We start from the raw sequence: 19,494 nt of genomic DNA, 5'->3' as shown, positions 1-19,494 counted from the left end.
TATTTTGGGTGTCTGAAGTTTGTGCTGAGAAGCTTTTGGACCAGCCACCAGTATTGAATATTTAAAGGAGTTCTGCTATTAAATGCCCTCCACCATCAGATTTCTGAACGATCCATGAACCCATGAACACTACCTCATTATTCCTTTTTTTTTGCACTATTTATTTATTGTTGTAATTTATAGACTTTTATGTCTTTGCACTGTACTGCTGCTGCAAAACAACAGATTTCATATCATACGTCAGTGATAATAAATCTGATTCTGATTCGGCAGGTTGGGAAGTGCTACCATTGTAAATATGTAATTCTGCAAAGTTACCTGTCTACATTCAAAATATTAAAGGTTAAGTAGGTGACTATAGCCATTGAAACTGTAGTAATCGTTTATTATTATCTTTGTGTTTAAAAAGTATAAAACATTGTGTAGAGCTAGATTCTCTCCTGAAGATCCGTTGGTGTGAAATAAAGACTTTTATATCTCCCAGTTACAGCTTCCATGTGGCTTAGTTTAGTCAGTCAGAACATTGTCACTAAAAGAAGGATGTGATTACACTAGAGAGGGTGCAGAAAACATTCACAAGGATATTGCCTGGATTGGATGGCTTGAGTTATCAGGAGAGATTGGATAGTATAGGTCTATTTTCCCTGGTCTAAAGGAGGTTGAGAGATGACGTGATAGAGGCATATAAAACTGAGGGAGCCATAGAAAGGGAAGATAGCCTGTATTTGATTCCAGTGGTAGGGGTGTTTAAAACTAGAGGACAACGGTTTAAGGTGAGAGGGAGGAGGTTTAAAGGGGATCTGAGGAGTTATTTTTTTCACACAAAGAGAAGTTGGCATCTGGAATGAGCTGTCAGAGGAGATGGTAAAGGCAGGAATAGCAACAACATTTAAGAGGCATCTGGACAGGTAGTTGAATGAGCAGGGCATGGATGGATATGAAATTAATACAGGCAAGTGAGATTAGTATGGTATTGGTATTGGTTTATTATTGTCACTTGTACCGAGGTACAATGAAAAGCTTGTCTTACAAACAGATTGTACAGGTCAATTCATTACACAGTGCAGTTACATTGACTGTAACATGGTCAGCAGAGATATGGTGGGCTGAAGGGCCTGTTTCTATGCTGTACGATACTATTGCTCTAAGGCATATCTGTCAGTGAAGTAATTAAAGCTACGGGTGCACAAATGGTCAAAGTTGGTTGTGCATACATATCGTTGAAGCTTGTAGGGCCGGAGGAGATTGCAGAACTATTGAGGATTGAGATCATTGAAAGATTTGAAAGTAAGAAAGAGAATATTAAAATAAAATGTTTCATAACCAGGAGCTAATGTAAGCTAACTAGCATAGAGGTGATAGTGAACAGGATGTGATGTGAGTTTTGGACACCTAAAATTTATGGATTGGTGGCAGTGTTGCTGAGATGATTTGTTGTGTGATTAACAAGAATGCCCACCAACCAAAAACACATGGCTGCCTCGTGATCCTGCTACTTCATGACACTGTAAGCCCAATGAGTATTTCAATTACAAGAGCAGCATCTAGGGTAATTTGAGTGAAATGATGGTAAGAATGCAAAGCCTAACATTTAGTGCTTGACTTCTGTTCCCCATCTCTTACTTCTATTTCACTGAACACTGACAACTAACAAAATTGCAATTTGATTGAGGTGTTAAAATTGATGAAGAGTGTAAACATTGATGATTTAATTAAATAGATTAGGAGGAACCAGAGCCCCTTGTATAAGTTATGCAGCCCTAGGTGGTAGGATGTTTTCTTCCTTTTACAGAGGAATTTGACCTTTGGATCAAGTTCCAATTTGTGAGTTTGGAGTAGCTTGAAGGGAAATGTTTCCCAAACTACCTCCTGATCTTAAAAGATAGTGAAATAAAGCTCAAGAATATGTACCCATTCCCTTATCACTAAACATATGAAATGACAGGCAGGAAATATTTAAGAGGAATTGAGCACAAACTTAGGAACAATCATATTTATATAGAGCATTGGTGAGATCGCATTTGGAGTACTGTTACAGTTTTAGCCTCCTTATTCCAGGAAGAAAGTGAATTTAAGGTGACTAATACCTGGAATAGGCAGTTTGTCTTATGAGGAATCATTGGATAGGCCAGGCTTGTACCTGCTGGATACAAACAAAGGTGAGAGGGGACTTGATTAGAGTCTTTAACAGGGTGGATGTGGAGAGGATGCTTCCTCTTGTGGACAAATCTAACCTAGAACTAGGGGTCACATATTTAAAAATAAGAAGTCACTCGTATAAGACAAAGGTGAAGCACTTTTTTCTCTCTCAAAGAGTGGTGAGATTTTGAAACTCTCTTTCTCAAAGGGCAGTGGACTTTGAATATTTCTTAAGGCAGAGGTAGGTTACATTCTTGATAAGTGAGGGCATGATTATTCTGGGTAAGATGTGAATGCAGAGTTCAATCATGATCTTATTAAATGGTGGAGAAGGCTTGAGGGGCCAGTGGCCTACTCCTCATAGAACCATAGAGTGGCACCCGTACAGAAACAGACCCTACAGCACCACCACATCCATGCCAACCTTTTTGCCCATCTACACTAATCCTGTTTGCACACACTAGGTCCATACCCTTCTCTGTCTTGCCTTTTTAAGTACCTGTCCAAGTGTCCTTGTAAATTTAGCCTTGCCCCTAATTCATATGTTTCACAAACCACGTACTCAGGAACTTTGGAACATCGTAATGATCACTACTGCCCCCTCATAAGCAATAGCCCATTGTTCATTCCTTTAAAGATATCTGTCATGTCTTATGAACTAATTGGTCATATCACTCTAAATATTACTGTTTAATCTTCAATTTCATTGTACCAGATAATTATATACTTTTTTAAAAAAAAAGAAGTTAATTGGCAAACTATCAATTGATACCACATCACTTGACAAATTCTGGTATCCTGCAGTAACTCTTTGTCTGCTTCTGCAGAGGACAAGGGTTTAAATTAACATAGAAATATGTTTTATTCATTTGGCACAAAATTTTCATTTTGGCTAACACAAATGTCTGGAAATATATTGAGTTATGCAGATAAAGCAGCTCCAGGTTCATTCAGTTAGCTGATCTCAGCAGGAGTTGTAGCACTTAAAATAGGCTAATAGGATAATCAGCTCTTCATCCAAAACCTCTAATCATTGCTTGAAAATCTGTGTGTCAGGACAGAGTTTGGCTGCGAAGGTCAACACATTAAAGAAAATCGTAAATGCTTGCAGCTTGATTCAGAGGTATAGTGGACAATTAAATGAGATATCATATGGTTGTTGGCATTTATGGCACCATACCACAATGGTACAGAAGAAAACTGGGAGGGAAAATTGCTTAGAATCTTGTCCACGTTGTCAAATGAACCTAATGCTGTAAATTTTCATCTACACTTTCTGCAATTAGTTGAGAAGATTATATTTAGGATTAAAAGAAAAAAAAAGTGAAGTACACATCATTAATACGCATTCTAGTCAGATGCATCCATCTACAGATGTGTGAAGAGGAAAACCTGTCGTGAGCAAACACTTGGCAGTAAACTAATTTTATTACCATCTGCCTGTCAACAGAACAATTTACAGACACCTGTCAATAGCATCTGCCAATTCAACCACCCGATGAGGTGATGTCACATTTACCAGACATGATTCAGTACAGCTTGGGTATTTTATCAGTTTATGTTGCAGAATCTATCATGTGCTATTTGTTCCCTAACATTATTAGACAATATTTTGTTCTTCACATTTTATCAGAAATTCAAGCTTTAGTATATAATTGGTAATTGTGCTCCTTACATTTGTATGAATTTTATTACCCATATTTCTCTGCAAGTTACTGATGTTAGTAAGGGCTGGTCCAATGACTTTTTTTGAATCATATCACCGTAGTAAAATATCAATAAATATGAAGATATGTTTGCACATTACAGGAAAATAATGATAATACTGACAATATCCTTTCAACATTAATGAAATATGTACCAAAATGCATCCTAATGCCCCACTGGATTGAAAAACCTTCAATATTAACCACATTTTCACAGACTGGGAAGTTCCATAGATTATCACTGAATTTTGGAGATTTTAGTTTCCCATATCAAAATTGATCTTAGTACTTTTTGTTCAAGCTTATTTCTCCAAACCTCGTATCCTCCAAGACGTGTGTATCTTTTATCATCTTATGTATCTGACACAGTTTTTCTATTGTGCTGTCTCTTTAAACTATTTCAGTTTTTGATCTTCCTTTTTATTATTAATTAAGTCCAATGGAAATTAACCTGTATATTTTTCAAAAATCGCTTCCCCATTTAAACTCCATTGTCTGAAACATTCTCTGCTGTGCTCAACATTGATAACATGTTGATTTTTGCAACTTGTGTAGATTAAAATATCCTACAATATTCTAGTTCTGACTAAGGGTGTCAGCCTCTGTTTCTCTTTCCACAGATGCAGCCTGTCCTGCTGAATGTTTCCAGCATTTTTTGTTTTTATTTTAGCACATTCATTGCTGTTCTTATATCCTAAATGGTGTGGGAGCAAAGAGATCACAGGTGCAGATACATAAAGCCAAATAGGATTCAGGGTTCCCTTTTGAAGCATTGAATATAGAGGCAAAGAAATGAGAATGAATTTGTCCAAGATACTGCAAATGCCATGGTTCAGCATATCATGGGTTCTCAGCATTACAGAATAGAAGGATACCAAAGCCATGGTGGAGCATAATGAAGATTAGCTGAAATAATACCAGGGATGAGCAGTTACAAGTCTGTAAAACAAAAACTCTTCTCCTCTCTGGAGCAAAGAATAATGAGGACATTCAATAGAGATTTTAAAAATTATGAATAGTTTTAGGAGGTCAAATTGAATAGCAAGACAGTCGGCAAAGAAGGATTCATTGCTCAAAGGATGAATCAGAAGATTGGAATTTCTTTTATACAAACAAAAGGGACAAGTTTAGATGCAGAAGGAGGTTACCTCTGCCTCCTGTTTTCCTTCTCTAAGTGATGGGAAAGTTTTTAATGAGTTATGCATTGTCTGAGTGATGTGGCTGTTAAGCTGAATACTTAGTAGTCTATCCAAGCTGTGAGATGTAGGTGTGAGCTTGTAACAATGCAAACGTATGTTAAGGTGAAGCATATGAATATTAGGTCTGATTTATAGAAATTGTTGGCGGGTTATTAGGTGTAGTACATTGAACATGTCTGCTGCTGGTTGTGCTGTTGGTGTGGCGTGACATTTGAAGATGCATTCCAGACCTAGAACTAGACCACCATCATCACCAGATCATCAAATTTCTTGCAATATGCCATCTAGGTCATCAAGGGACAACTTCTGGTATTGGTGCCATAGCTTTCTTTTACTTTTGTCTCCAGAGCACGTGTCTGATCTTGGCTCTTCCCTTCCTTTGTACCTCGTTTACTAAAGCTTCCAGGGCAGTGTTAAAATCTGGAGCTTCTTCAATAGTTAAAACTTGAACTTGAGGGTCACAGGCCAAAGAATGATCCATTGGTAAGGGGCCGAGCTTATATAAAGTCACTTCTGATCTAAATGTTATCTTCTCATCAACCTTTGTGACTGTGTACAGTTTGGTTAAATGGTGAAACAGTTATATACAAAGTCTAACTTATAGTAAGCCTGAGTGGAGCAAAAGAACATCTTTAAGAAGCAAAACACTGCAGATGCTAGAAAGAGGGGAAAAAAACTGAATATGCTGGAGATACTCAGCAGGTCAGGCCAGCATCTGTGGTGAGAGAAACGGATTTAACATTTTGGACACATAACCTTTATCAGAAAAATTATGTCTTGCTAATAGGTTGTTGCTTGGATGTAGCTATGTTTGACACTTTGTGACAGAATATAAATAGCTTAAGTAACCGTGAAACTACCGAATTGCTATAAATCTGATTTGGTTCATTAACGTCCTCTAGGGAAAGGAAATCTGCTATCATTGCCTGATCTGGCCTCCAAACCCACCAATGTGGTTCCTCAGCTCAAGTTGGGTAGTGATGGACAGTAAATGCTGGCTTTGGCAGCAATGTCCACATCCCATGAACAAGTAAATAAAAGAAAAATTACAGATCTTTAGAATGTTAATAGAATTGATAAGCAAATTCTTGTGAAACTTTGTTGAACTAAATTGTTTAATTTTAGACATATCCAAAAGCAGTGATTTTCATGTTATTTCATTTCCTAAAACGCTTAAGAAAAAGTGTATAGGATTCTGACCTTTCTATGGGAGTGGTTTTGGAAGTATCGCCAAACTATCCTAGTTTGGACAATTCAGGTATCCAACTGCCTGATTTTTGTCTCTGTTTATGTATGAGAAATGCAGTTATTGTGCACAAATTCACATTGAGATAAGTGGAAAGAAATGAATCCTGTAGGAGTCAGTGATGTGTAATGTTATTTTTGTGTTGATTGATCACGCTTTCACAATATGTGCCTGACTTTCTCATGGTTTGTTGAGGATTTTTTTTTACTATAATATGGATGTACATCTAGCTGCTCGATTTAGTTGATTTTTAATATTTAATCTGGGAACCACAAATTAATAATTACTGGAATATTCATCTTTGCTTTCTTGCTGACAGATTAACTGTACTTGACCTGTTTTGGATTGGGTGCTGTGTAATGAACCGGAGGTGATTAGGGAACTAAAGGTAAAGGAACCACTGGGAACCAGTGATCACAATATGATTGAGTTCAGTTTCAAGTTTGAGAAGGAGAAGCTGATAACTGGTGTATCGATATTTCAGTGGAACAAAGGAAATTACAATGGTATGAGAGAGGAGTTGGCCCTAATTCATTGGAAGAGTAAGCTGGCTGGAGGGACGGCAGAGGAGAAATGGAAGGAATTTCTACAGGAAATAAGGAAATTGCAGGATAGATATATTCCAAGAAAAAAGAAGGTTTTGAATGGAAAAAAGGCACAAATGTGGATAACGAGAGAGGTGAAGGCTAAAATAAAAGCAAAAGGGGGCGGCGTATAAAGAAGCAAAATTAGTGGGAAAACAGAAGACTGGGAAGCTTTTAAAAACCTGCAGAGAGAAACTAAGGAGGTCATTAGGAAAGAAAAGATGAGTTATGAAAGGAAGTTGGTGGATAACATTCGAAAGGATACTAAGAGTTTTTTAAAATACATAAGGTGTAAAAGAGAGACACAGGTTGATATAAGACCAATCGATAACGGTGCAGGAGCTATTATAATGGACGATAGAGAGATGGCAGAGGAATTGAATGAATATTTTGCATCGGTCTTCACCGTGGAGGACATCAGCAATGTGCCGGTTAGTCAGGAGTCTCACGAAATGGAACTGAATTCAGTTAAGATTACTAGGGAGAAGGTGCTAGGAAAACTAAGTGGGCTAAAGACTGATAAGTCTCCCGGACAGGATGAGGTACATCCCCGGGTTCTGAAGGAGGTGGCTTTAGAGATAGCAGAGGCATTGGCGATAATTTTCCAGAAATCGATAGATTCCGGCGTGGTTCCGGAGGACTGGAGGGTCGCAAAGGTAGTTCCGTTGTATAAGAAAGGTGGGAGGCAGCATAAAGGAAATTACAGACCTATTAGTCTGACGTCAGTGGTGGGAAAGTTATTGGAATCTATCCTCAAGGATGGGGTTACGGAATACCTAGAGGTGCAAGGCAAGATAGGTCCTAGCCAACATGGTTTTGTGAAGGGAAGATCCTGCCTGACCAACCTATTGGAGTTTTTTGAAGAAATCACAGGTAGGGTGGATAAGGGAGAAGCGATAGATGTTGTGTATTTAGACTTTCAAAAGGCCTTTGATAAGGTGCCTCACAAGAGATTGATTAATAAGATGAGAGGTCATGGAATTACGGGTAGGATAACAGAATGGGTGGAGCATTGGCTGGTTGACAGGAAGCAAAGAGTGGAAATAAAAGGATCTCGTTCTGGTTGGTTACTGGTTACTAGTGGTGTGCCGCAGGGGTCGATGTTGGGGCCGCTCCTTTTTACCTTGTACATTAACGATTTGGATGATGGAATAAATGGTTTTGTGGCTAAGTTTGCGGATGACACCAAGATAGGGGGAGGAGTAGGGAGTATTGAAGAGATAGGAAGGTTGCAGAGGGACCTAGACAGTTTAGGAGAATGGGCAAGGAAATGGCAGATGAGATTCAATGTAGAGAAATGTGCAGTTGTACACTTTGGAAGCAGAAATAAGCGGGCAGATTATTATCTAGGAGGAGAGAAAATCCAAAGCATGGAAGTACAAAGGGACTTGGGGGTACTCGTGCAGGATACCTTAAAGGTTAACCACCAGGTCGGATCGGTGGTAAAGAAAGCGAATGCTATGTTGGCATTCATTTCGAGAGGTATAGTGTATAAAAGTAAGGAAGTGTTGATGAGGCTCTATGGGGCACTAGTGAGGCCTCATTTGGAATATTGTGCGCAGTTTTGGGCCCCACATCTTAGGAAGGATGTGCTGACGTTAGAGAGGGTTCAGAGGAGATTTACGAGGATGATTCCAGGAATGAAAGGGCTTATGTATGAGGAGCGTTTGTCAGCTCTTGGACTGTACTCGCTGGAGTACAGAAGAATGAGAGGGGACCTCATAGCGACATTTAGAATATTGATAGGAAAGGACAGAGTAGCTGTGGCTAGGCTGTTTCCCTTGGTGGGTGAGTCCAGGACCAGAGGGCACAATCTTAGAATTAGAGGGTACAGTTTCAAAACAGAGATGAGGAAAAATTTCTTTAGCCAGAGGGTGGTGAATTTGTGGAACTCCTTGCCACGTACAGCAGTGGAGGCCAGATCAGTGGGGGCGTTCAAGGAGGAGATAGATAGATACCTAAATAGTCAGGATATCAAGGGATATGGGGATAAGGCCACAAATTGGGATTAGAATAGGTTTTTTTCCCCCCCCATTCCCCATTTCTATTTCCCTTTCCTTGGAGCAGACTCGATGGGCCGAATGGCCTGCTTCTGCTCCCTTGTCTTGTGATCTTGTGAAAAATCCCCAAAGTATTACAGAATTCATACCTTCATTTTAACGGTGATCCAGAAGCTAACTATTTTGCATATCATAATGGGTCTTCTTTATAAAAGCAGAGAATTGGTAACTTAAAGGATCCAGTAGCCAAAGACCTTGCATCTGGATATCTTTATTTCTTTGTTATGATCTGTTTTGTATTGCTTCTTGTAAGAGTGATATTTTGCTTTAAGACCTGACCATAATTCTGTTTTATTTCTGCACGTTGTCTTAATTGTTTTTGCATGACTTGGCTACTTAATTTCAAAATGCATTATTATTTTTAATTTTGGTTCTGAACACTAATTGTTGCTAAGAAAGAAATCCATGAAAGTGTGACCTCCAGATCTTTGAATTTTTAAGCAACTTAGAACTCTATTATGAGGATAAGGCAAATTTATTTCCATCCTGCCTGAGAGGCTTCCTCACTTCTTGCTCCTGAATTTAAGTGAGATTAACAAGATTGATTGTGTGCTCTTTAATTAAAATTTTTAAATATAGTAATTAAGTTGAATGTTATCCAATTAGTACATTTTCACTTCCATTTTCTACTGTCGCTCTGAGTATTTTTAATTCTCTTATTCAATCAACACAGCAGTTTACTGATCTTTTTTGAGCAGTAGTATTAGTGTCATTTTTCATAAGATTTGTTTTCGTAGTTCCTGCAGTTTTATTGTCTGTTCCTGTGAAGTATTTGCTCTATAAAAAAAATCCTTTGTCAGTCAGCTTATTTACAGTAACTGTACATCATTTCCTGTTGTCCAACTACATACCAAGAGCTATGGTGTGAAATGTTGTACGTGTAATTGCTAAGTAGACCATCACATGCTTTCAGAGTCTTTTGTTGGACTTGTAGTTTATGGAACATAAAAGTTATTGCATTTGTAGATAAATATACCTAGAAATGTGATAGTATTCGTTCTTTCTCAGTCCTGAGCAGTTAAAAACTGCATTTGCAGGTGTTTCTGGGTTGAATCATGCCGATTGTAAATTTTGACTGGTCACTTATATGTCAAAATTGTGTATGGGTTGACATCATTCCCCATGCAATGCTCCTTTGGTTTTAATCCCGTACCATTGAACAAGTGGGCCTGCTTACATTCTTGAGTCCCTCCACCCTCTCATTCCACTGATCCCCAGTAGCCTTCCACCACCACATTTGCCACACTTTAAGACTACTGAGTCCTGGAGTGTTGCCAATGAATCAAGGGGAGTCACCAGTCCAAGGCCCAATCACAGGTCCACTCGGAATTGTGGTCAATCTGTTGAGCATAGCATCAGGAGATGAGGACAAGGTACCTTGATTTTGAGTACCAAAATTTGCACTGCTTGGTAAATTCTGACCAAGGTCTTTGAATTTTGATGTGGTGGAATGATTCCACTCCAAGAATTCCATTCTGGTTTACTCCCTTGTAAAGGGTTTTGAGACAGTGGCTTGGTAATGAGCTATGCACACCTTAATGTGCCAATTTCAGTTCCTTTTGTGTGTTTTGTTGGTAGTAACAGATGTTAAGCTGACTTAAGCTTATAATGTCACCTGCTGAGACTCCTGATGACTGTCCAAAACCCCGGTGAAGAGTGCCACAAAATTGGGCATCAGTTGTAGTCAGTAGTTTAGTCTTGTGAGCTACTGAAACTGGAACCATGCATGTTAAAGCTCTTTAATCTAATATGTCAACGCTTGCCTCTCCACAGATTTTAAGTGTTTCCAGCATTTTCTGTTTTTATATTTTCAGCTTCTAGGTTTTGCAGTGTTTTCCTTTGATGTGCATTATTAATTTGAAAGAGAACTGTCTGAAGGCAATAGAAGAAATTGTATCCTGGCATGATTTGCCTCCAGGACAAACAAGAGTGAAATTGGTCTGAGTAGGGAATGCAAAAAGGTGACATGAAATTAGCATTTCATTTTAGACTCCAGCGAACAGAAAAGGGAAGACAGCGGAAAAGTAAATGTGGCTGAAAACTGACAATGCTGCTGATGCTGGAAATCTGAAATAAAAACAGGAAATGCAGCATCTATGGAAAGAGAAACAGCTATTGTGTTCTCTCTTTAACCAGTTCTGATGAAGGGTCCTAGACCTGAAACATTTACTGTTTTTCTTTCTACAGTAAATGTGGCCATTATTTTGTTTCATGTCAGGTTGGAACTATTGACATGAGCTGAGAGTTTTGTTCCACACCTATGGAGCTGTAATTGCTGCCTTAGAGGGTTAACATGTATGAAAGTATCATTATATTATTACAGCATTTTTTGCAGTGCGCGCAAGGAAGACATAGCTTTAAATTAAACTTATTGCCATTTATCTTTCTTCTAGTAGTCTAATCTTGTTCTTGACTGGTGGGGGCAAAGCTGCTCTTTACCAGTGACTGTAATATATTGTTGAAAGATCCAAGGGCTTTAAAAGGTGATGTATCTCACTGCAAATTTTATCTTCTAAAATTCTGTTTTTCTCATTGTAAGTAAAATACTGTAGGTGTTGGAATCTGAAATTTAAAACATAAACTGATGGCAATACCGTGTGAGGGAATCTGTGGAGAGAGAAATAGAATTAATGTTTCATGTAACCTTTCAGCAGACTTCCTGTTTTTCTAGCATTTTCTCTTTTTGCTCCCTCTCATATTTTCACCTGTGAAAGAACATAAGACCATAAGAAATAGAAGCAGGTGTAGAAAATTTGGCCCCTTGCACCCGTTCTGCCATTCAGTAAGAGCATGGCTGATTTTTATCACAGTGCCATTTTCTTGTACCATTGCTGTATCCCTTAATATCCAAAAATCGATTCGTCTCTCTCATTGATATAGTCAGTGACTGATCCTTCACAGCATTCTTGCGTAGAGCAAGAGCCTGAGGGCACATACCACCAGGCTCAAGGACAGCTTCTATCCCACAGTGATTGCGTTCAGTTCTCGTGGCCTCATTATAGGAAGGATGTGGAAGCTTTAGAGAAGGTGCAGAGGAGATTTACCAGGATGTTGCCTGGATTGGAGAGCATGTCCTATGAGGATAGGTTGAGTGAGCTAGAGCTTTTCTCTTTGGAGAGAAGGAGGATGAGAGGTGACTTGATAGAGGTGTACAAGATGATAAGAGGCATAGATCGAGTGGACAGTCAGAGACTTTTTCCCAGGGCAACAATGGCTAACACGAGGGGACATAATTTTAAGATGATTGGAGGAAGGTATAAGGGGGATGTCGGGTAAGTTTTTCACATGGAGTGGTAGGTGCGTGGAACACAGTGCCTGCAGAGGTTGTGGGGGCAGATATATTAGGGACATATAAGAGACTCTTAGATAGATACATGAATGATAGAGAAATGGGGAGCTATGTGGGAGGGAAGGGTTAAATAGATCTTAGAGCAGGATAAAATGTTGGCACAACATTGTGGGCTGAAGGGCCTGTACTGTGCTGTAGTGTTCTATGTTCCATGATAAGACTATTGAATGGTTCCCTTATACAAAAGGATGGACTCTTGACCTCACAATCTACCTTGTTTAACCTTGCACCTTATTGACTACCTGCAATGCACTTCCCTGTAGCTGTGATACTTTACTTTGTATTCTGTTATTGTTTTTACTCTGTACTACCTCAATGCACTCTGTACTACCTCAATGCACTGTGTAATGAATTGATCTGTACAACGGTATGCAAGACAGGTTTTTCACTGTACCTTGGTACACGTAACAATAATAAACCAATACCAATAGAGAATTCCAAAGATTCACTATCCTCTGAGTGAAGGCATTTCTTCTCATCTCTATCCTAAATAACTAACCTTTTATTTTGAGACTGTAGACACCCCAGCCAGGGGAAACTTCATCTCTGCATCTACCCTATAAAGTTTTGTAATTATATTATATATTTCAATGAGAGCGCTTGTAATTCTTCAAAACTTCAGAAAGTTTACAGCCAGCCTGCTTAATTTCTCCTCATTGGACAATCTCCCCCATCCAAGGAATCAATCTGGTGAACCTTTGTTGTGTTCCCTCAAGCACACTCTATCCTTCCTTAGGCAGAGACATCAGACCTGCACATACTATTCCAGGTACGGTCTAACCGGAGCCCTATATAATTGCAGCAAGATGTTGTTACTCTTGGGCTGCACCCTGCTTCCTGGACATTCGTGAAGTTTCAGTGAGATTTTGAAGTTACATAGGGTGTACACACTGCCAAACAAGACAACTTGTCCTCTCACCTATGACAGCAGCACAACAGCAGAGCTCTTCTCCCTCTCACCTCTTTATACTGGCTATCTCCCTTCTACAGTCTCAGTCCTGATGCAGAATATCAATCTGAAATGTCCTCTTTGCCACCACAGATATCTGCTTGACTCACTGAGTTCCTCCAGCAGTTTTTTGCTCCAGATTCCATCATCTGTAGTCTCTTGTGTCTCTAGCAACAGAGCTACCTGGCTTTGGAAGTGGCCAAGGAGGCCATAACATTGGTGATTTCTACAGTTGAAGACACCTGCCCAGCCAAAGGTTCAGCAAGGGAGTTCTGATTCACCCTGCCGTTCAGTCACTCTGAATTTCTACATGTGTAGACTTTAGACAAAAATGGCAAGCATTGTTAAAGATTTGGAGTTCCTGAAGATGACGTGGAGAATGACAAGTAATGGACAGGCCAATGGAACAAGAGACCTGTTATCTTCTGAAACTAACAGATTAACATTATGACCAAACTCTGCATCAGAATTAGTTCAACCAGGTTGAAAAATACAATTTCTATGACAAAAACTAAAAGGATGAGAACAAGAAAAGCAAGCTTGGAAGGGTTGGTGTGGGTAATCCACTGAAATAACACACACAAAATGCTGGAGGAACTCAGCAGGTCAGGCTGCATCTATGGAGGGAAATAAACAGTTGACGTTTTGGGTTGAGACCCTTCATCAGGACTGGAAAGGAAGAGGGCAGAAGCCAGAATAAGAAGATCGGGAGAGGGGGGAGGAGCAGAGGCTGGCAGGTGACAGGTGAGTCCAGGTGAGAGGGGGAAGGTAGGTGGGTGGGAGGGAAAGGGAGTGACGTAAGAAGCTGAGAGGCGATAGGTAGAAGAGGCAAAGGGCTGAAGATGAAGGAATCTGGTAGGAGAGGGCAGTGGACCATGGAAAAAAGAGAGGGAGGTGGGGAATAGATGGCCAGGTCAAGAGGGCAGGGGAGGGGAAAGAGAAGGGGTGAGGGGGCCACAGGAATGAGAGAAGACAAAGAGTGGGGGGGAAGAGGGGAGTGGTTACTGGAAGTCAGAGAAATCGATGTTCAGCCCTTTGCCTCTTCTACCTATCACTGCTCAGCTTCTTACATCATCCCCTCCTACGGTCTTCTTATTCTGGCTTCATCCCTCTTCTTTTCCAGTCCTGATGAAGGGTCTTGACCTGAAACATTGACTGTTTATTTCCCTCCATAGATGCTGCCTGAACTGCTGAGTTCCTCCACCATTTTGTGTGTGTTGCTCCAGATTCTTGTGAATCCACTGAAACATGCTGCTTTTTTTTTTACTGTCTAGGGAGTTCCAAACTAAGTGAGTATGCAACTACCAGGTAGAGTCCTACAGAATGGAAACAGGCCCTTTGACCCACCAAGTCCACGCCAGCCATTAAGCGCCCACCTACACTAATTCTACCCTATTCTTCCCACATTTAAATCAACTCTTCCCAGATTCTGCCACTAGCTTACATATCAAGGGAAATTTACAGTGGTCAATTAACCTACCAACCATCACGTCTTTTTGGAGATGTGGAAATCAGAGCACCTGGGGGAAACCCAGGCTGTCACAGGGAGATTGTGCGAACTTCACTCAGACAGCACTCAAGGCGAGGATTGAAGCCAGGTTACTGGAGCTGTGAGGCAGCAGTTCCATTTGTTGCACTGCTATGCTGTCTGGCTATGCCACAGAATTGATATTGTTTTCTTCCCTGCAACTTGTCCAGTAACTTATTAAATAAATATGCTGTAGTAGTAATATTTTTTCAAAAAAGAGTGGAAAAGACATTTGGGAAAGGAACCAGAGTCTACATCATGCAGGTAAATAAAGTGTGAGTTGATCAAATGTGATCCCAGCCAGCTATGGTTGAGTTTTAATATAGGGTACAGTATCTTTATGAAGTGTCTTTGGAGATGAGGAAAATGCATGTGAAGTGTTACCTCAGGAGATTATTTAGGTGAAGTCCATCTTCAAGAAGATCAGGCATGATCTGCTGAAAGAGTGAGCTTGACATCATGTTGTCTGTAGAATATAAGAAGCAGGAGCGGGAGGAGCCCAATTGATTCATTGAGATTGTTCTGCCATTCATTAAGATCCACTCTTGGCTTTCTTGAATAGTGGCATTATATTTGCAGTTTTCCAATCCTCTGGGACCTCTCCAGAAATCTAGGGGACTTTGATAATTACAACTAACACATCTATTATCTCTGCAGCCGTTTCCTTTAAAACCCAGATGCAGGGATGACAGCTCTGGCCCCATTAGTTTGCTTAGTACTTTTCTCTGGTGATGGGGATTGTTTTAAGTTCTTCTTTCCCTATAGCCCTTTGATTAACTATTATTGATTGGGATGTTCTTAGTGTCTTCTACTGTGAAGACTGATCCAAAGTAATTACGTAGAATTTCTGCCATTTCTCTAGTTCCCAATATTAATTTTCCAGTCTCGTCCTCTAAAGGACTAACATTGACTTTAGTTACTCTCTTTTTTTGTATATCTCTGAAAGCAGTTACCATCTGTTTTTATTTTATTTGCTAGTTTGCTCTCATGCTGTTATCATCTCCCTCTTTATAATGTTTTAAGTCATCCTTGGCTGGTTTCTAAAAACCTTGCAATCCTCTTTCCTACCACTAAACCTCATAACGATATACACCTTTTCTTTCAACTTGTTCCCAACCTTAGCCACAGATGGTGCATTTTTCTTGTATACCCTTTCTTTCTCTCTGGAGTATACTTTTGCTGAGATTTGTGAAATATTTATTTAAATGTCTACAACTGCTGATCTACCATCTTACTCCAATTACTTAAGATTCCTCTTTCTTCAGCCCTTGGCCTCTTCTACCTATCACGTCTCAGCTTATTACATCTTCTCCCCTTCCCCCACCCACTACCTTCCCCCTCTCTCCTGGACTCGCCTATCCCCTGATCTCATCTATCCCCTGACTGCGTGTACTCCTCACCCTCCCCCCACTTTCTTACTCTGGCTTCTGCCCTCTTCCTTTCTGATTCTGATGAAGAGTCTCAGCCCGAAACATCGACTGTTTATTTCCCTCCATGGATGCTGCCTGACCTGCTGAGTTCCTCCAGCACTTTTTGTGTATTGCTCCTTTACATTATTTTTCCAGTCCACTTTAGCCAACTCTGACATCGTACTGTTGTACCAGCTTTGAGATAAATTTAGGGCACCAGTTTCAAATACAAGTTTTTCACCCTCAAATTGAATTTGAAATTACACCATTTCCTGGGGGATCCTTTACTGTGAGATCATTAATTAATCCTGCCCCATTACTTAATATCAGATCTAAAATAGCCTGCTCCTTGGTTAGTTTCCTGATGTATTGCTCTAAGAAACCATCCCAAATACACTCCATGAAATCTCATGGCTATCCTTGCCAATTTAATTGTCCAATCAATTTATGATTCTAATAACCTCTGATTACTGCAATATATTCCTTACAAACTCATTATTTCTTAAATAATTGTATTTATATTGTCTGACAGTATAGTTATGATTAGTGGACCTATATACCATTTCCACCAGTGACTTCGTACCCATACCGTATCTTAGCTTCAACTAAACAGAACCTAAAAATAGGAACAGGATAATCTCTTAAATCAATCAAGCTTATTCTATTGTTCTGTCAGCTTTGAGACTGAGATTAGAGGAATTTCTTCCTCATGAATCTCTGACATTCTCCATCTCAGAGAATTGTGGATGCTACATTTTTAAATATGTTTAACATAAAGGTAAATTTTTAGACTGCAGTGGAATAATGGTTATGGGACTGGGCAGGAAAATGGAGGCCAAAGATTTGATCAGCCGCAATCCTTCTGAATAGCAGACCAGGTTTGAGGGCTGTTCCTAGCTCTTATCTTTTCCCTGTTGAGTAACTCAATTTATTAAAATAATTTAAGTCAGATCTCATTGCATGTGGCTGTTTTACATTGATAGGTTCTTCAAAATTGAAACTGAATGGATGGTGATAATAACCATGGCATTTATAAATTTGGACTACTGTAGTTAGTATATGTCTGAATTTCTATATGAATCTAACAAGCCCTGGTCATTACATGTCATTGCAGGAGTTGAATAGAAAACGATATGATGAAATCACCACTGAGATCCGTGAAGGTCAGACTTTCTACTTTGCCGAAGAATACCATCAGCAATACCTGAATAAGAACCCAGGCGGTTATTGTGGACTACGTGGCACTGGGATATCATGTCCAATAGGAATTTAGAAGTAAGATGTGGTCCCAAAATAAACACTATACTTTACCACCGATGACCTATTTCCCAGATAACAGGGTAGGTTTTTGCTTTCAACAGTAGGGGGAGAAAATGCTGATAAGAGCAGATTGGCTGCCTGCTATATATTCATTTCCCAAAATAGCTGAAATAATGAATGTCCACCACACTGTGTGGAAATTCATAACTAGTAGTTCCAATAAGAACTAAGATTTCAGTAAGTTGCGACCTGCTTGCAGTTATGAATTTTCCACCGAAACATATTTACATATCGATTAGTGGGGGTAGGATTCAAAAAAATATTTTTTCATCAAAGTGTGTATTTTCTTTTGGTGTTTCTTTCCCCTCTCTCATTATCCCTGGCAATGATCAAAATGAAACTTGGTTGCTATCCCACAAAGGCAATAAATGATCTGACATTAATTGAAATGACAAAGATTCTTTCAATGTCCCACCTCAAATAAAATCATAAATATGGTCATCAATCTGTTACAAGTATGGTCAAAGGAAGATTTAGGATAAAATGCAATTGTTGCAAGCTTTTTGTAATGAGTTATTATAATGTGAATTATTATTATGTATTATTAAGTACAAAGTGACTTCTCTGTCATAAAAATCTCAGAACATAAAAATAAGAAAAATCAACAATTGAATAATTTGAAAAATACTGCTCTAAAGATAATTAAAAATACTGCACTAAGGATAATTTTAAATACCTTTTTGCCCTGACAACGCTTAGATGATTCAAATTTGTGCAGTGTTTGATCATTAAAAATAATATTTTCCACACAGATACTAACAAACTCCCCAAAATAGGAAAAGTTTTACTGGCAGTACCTCTCAAGTCAATCCAACCCTTCATGAAAAATACCATGAAGCAAAAAAAAAGCACCACTGGTTGCAGGAGCAATTAATGTCGTTGCACCATTTGAGTGCCATTAAACTGCATGAGTGCTTTGAACCTAGGGCCTTACACAGTTTCATTTCAGCAGCCAGATAACAAAATATTTTGTGCAGTATCATCTCCAGTCGATACATGTAGCTCGCTCACTGCTGTGTAGTTTTGTTAGTGACTTGAAATTTACCAAAGAGCAACTTTCTTCAACTTTCTTTTCTGCTGTGATAGCAATTGCCAATCATTGTGGATTTCTAACAGACCCAATAAACATTTCTACTGCAGACAATATTTTGCATGTGGTTATTTACTGCCAACCTAATCTTTGGGACATTCTAAATGATGTTGTTTTATATTCCTGTATCGAGGTATCCCAGGGCTTCAAACAATTTTGCAAAGAAGCTTCATATTTCCAATTTATGACTTCAACCTTCAGACTGGTAACTTTTTAGTTCTGACAATTATGCAGACATAAAGTAAGCATCTTGAAGTTTGAAGAATGTTAACCCTGTCCTTCAAACAAAAGAAACAAACCACAATCAAACTGTGGGTATTTTATATTCCTGGCTCAGATGAGTTATGGTCTCAGTTAATCAAGGTCACACAGCTGAACTTTAACTCAGAATGAGAATCACACATTCTTGAAAGGAATATATTTTGGTGTCTTATTCTTTATCATCAGCATGGCTGCACAGCTTAGAAATGACAAATGGTTTAACGTGGCCATATGAAATTTCTCCAGATATTTTAACTTTGCTAATTTAAGATAAACAGCTTAAGGATAGTGATGAACTAGCAAAACCAATTTGTTCTAACACATTAAATGATGATAACGTTCTTGAAATGTTTACGTCATTTTATTTGACCGTGAATTTTGTCCTGAGCGCTTCGTCAGTGTTGATGACGCCACTGGTGGTGGTCTGTAATCGATAATCTTTGTACCCTCGTTGGTAATGGAAGAACTGCTTCAGATGTACAGTATATACTGGTACTGGTTTTTGCCATTGGTTGGTTGAGTGCACCAGCTAATAGCAAACAGGCCACTGTCATTTTGAAGTCAGAGCCTCATTTTGCATTTACCAGGTGAACAAATGGCAGTGTTACTACAGCTTGCTAGTCTCTGGCTTCAGGAATGACAGCTGCTGCTTTG

The 19,494-nt window shown here is 39.2% G+C and overlaps 1 protein-coding gene across 1 annotated transcript in view; it reads left to right on the top strand.

Moving 5' to 3' along the window:
- Window positions 1–18,645, top strand: part of msraa (methionine sulfoxide reductase Aa) — a 234,982-nt gene extending 216,337 nt beyond the window's left edge. The window contains exon 7 of the mRNA XM_052025182.1: window positions 17,284–18,645. Coding sequence (XP_051881142.1) covers window positions 17,284–17,442 — 159 coding nt within the window. The 3' untranslated portion in view covers window positions 17,443–18,645. The remainder of the gene's footprint in view (window positions 1–17,283) is intronic.
- The last annotated feature ends 849 nt before the right edge of the window (window positions 18,646–19,494 follow it).

This window comes from Pristis pectinata, chromosome 10, assembly GCF_009764475.1.
Source record: "Pristis pectinata isolate sPriPec2 chromosome 10, sPriPec2.1.pri, whole genome shotgun sequence".
Lineage (NCBI taxonomy): Eukaryota > Metazoa > Chordata > Chondrichthyes > Rhinopristiformes > Pristidae > Pristis > Pristis pectinata.
The sequence above is the reverse complement of the archived record's forward strand: the minus strand, read 5'-3'. Positions and strand labels throughout refer to the sequence as shown.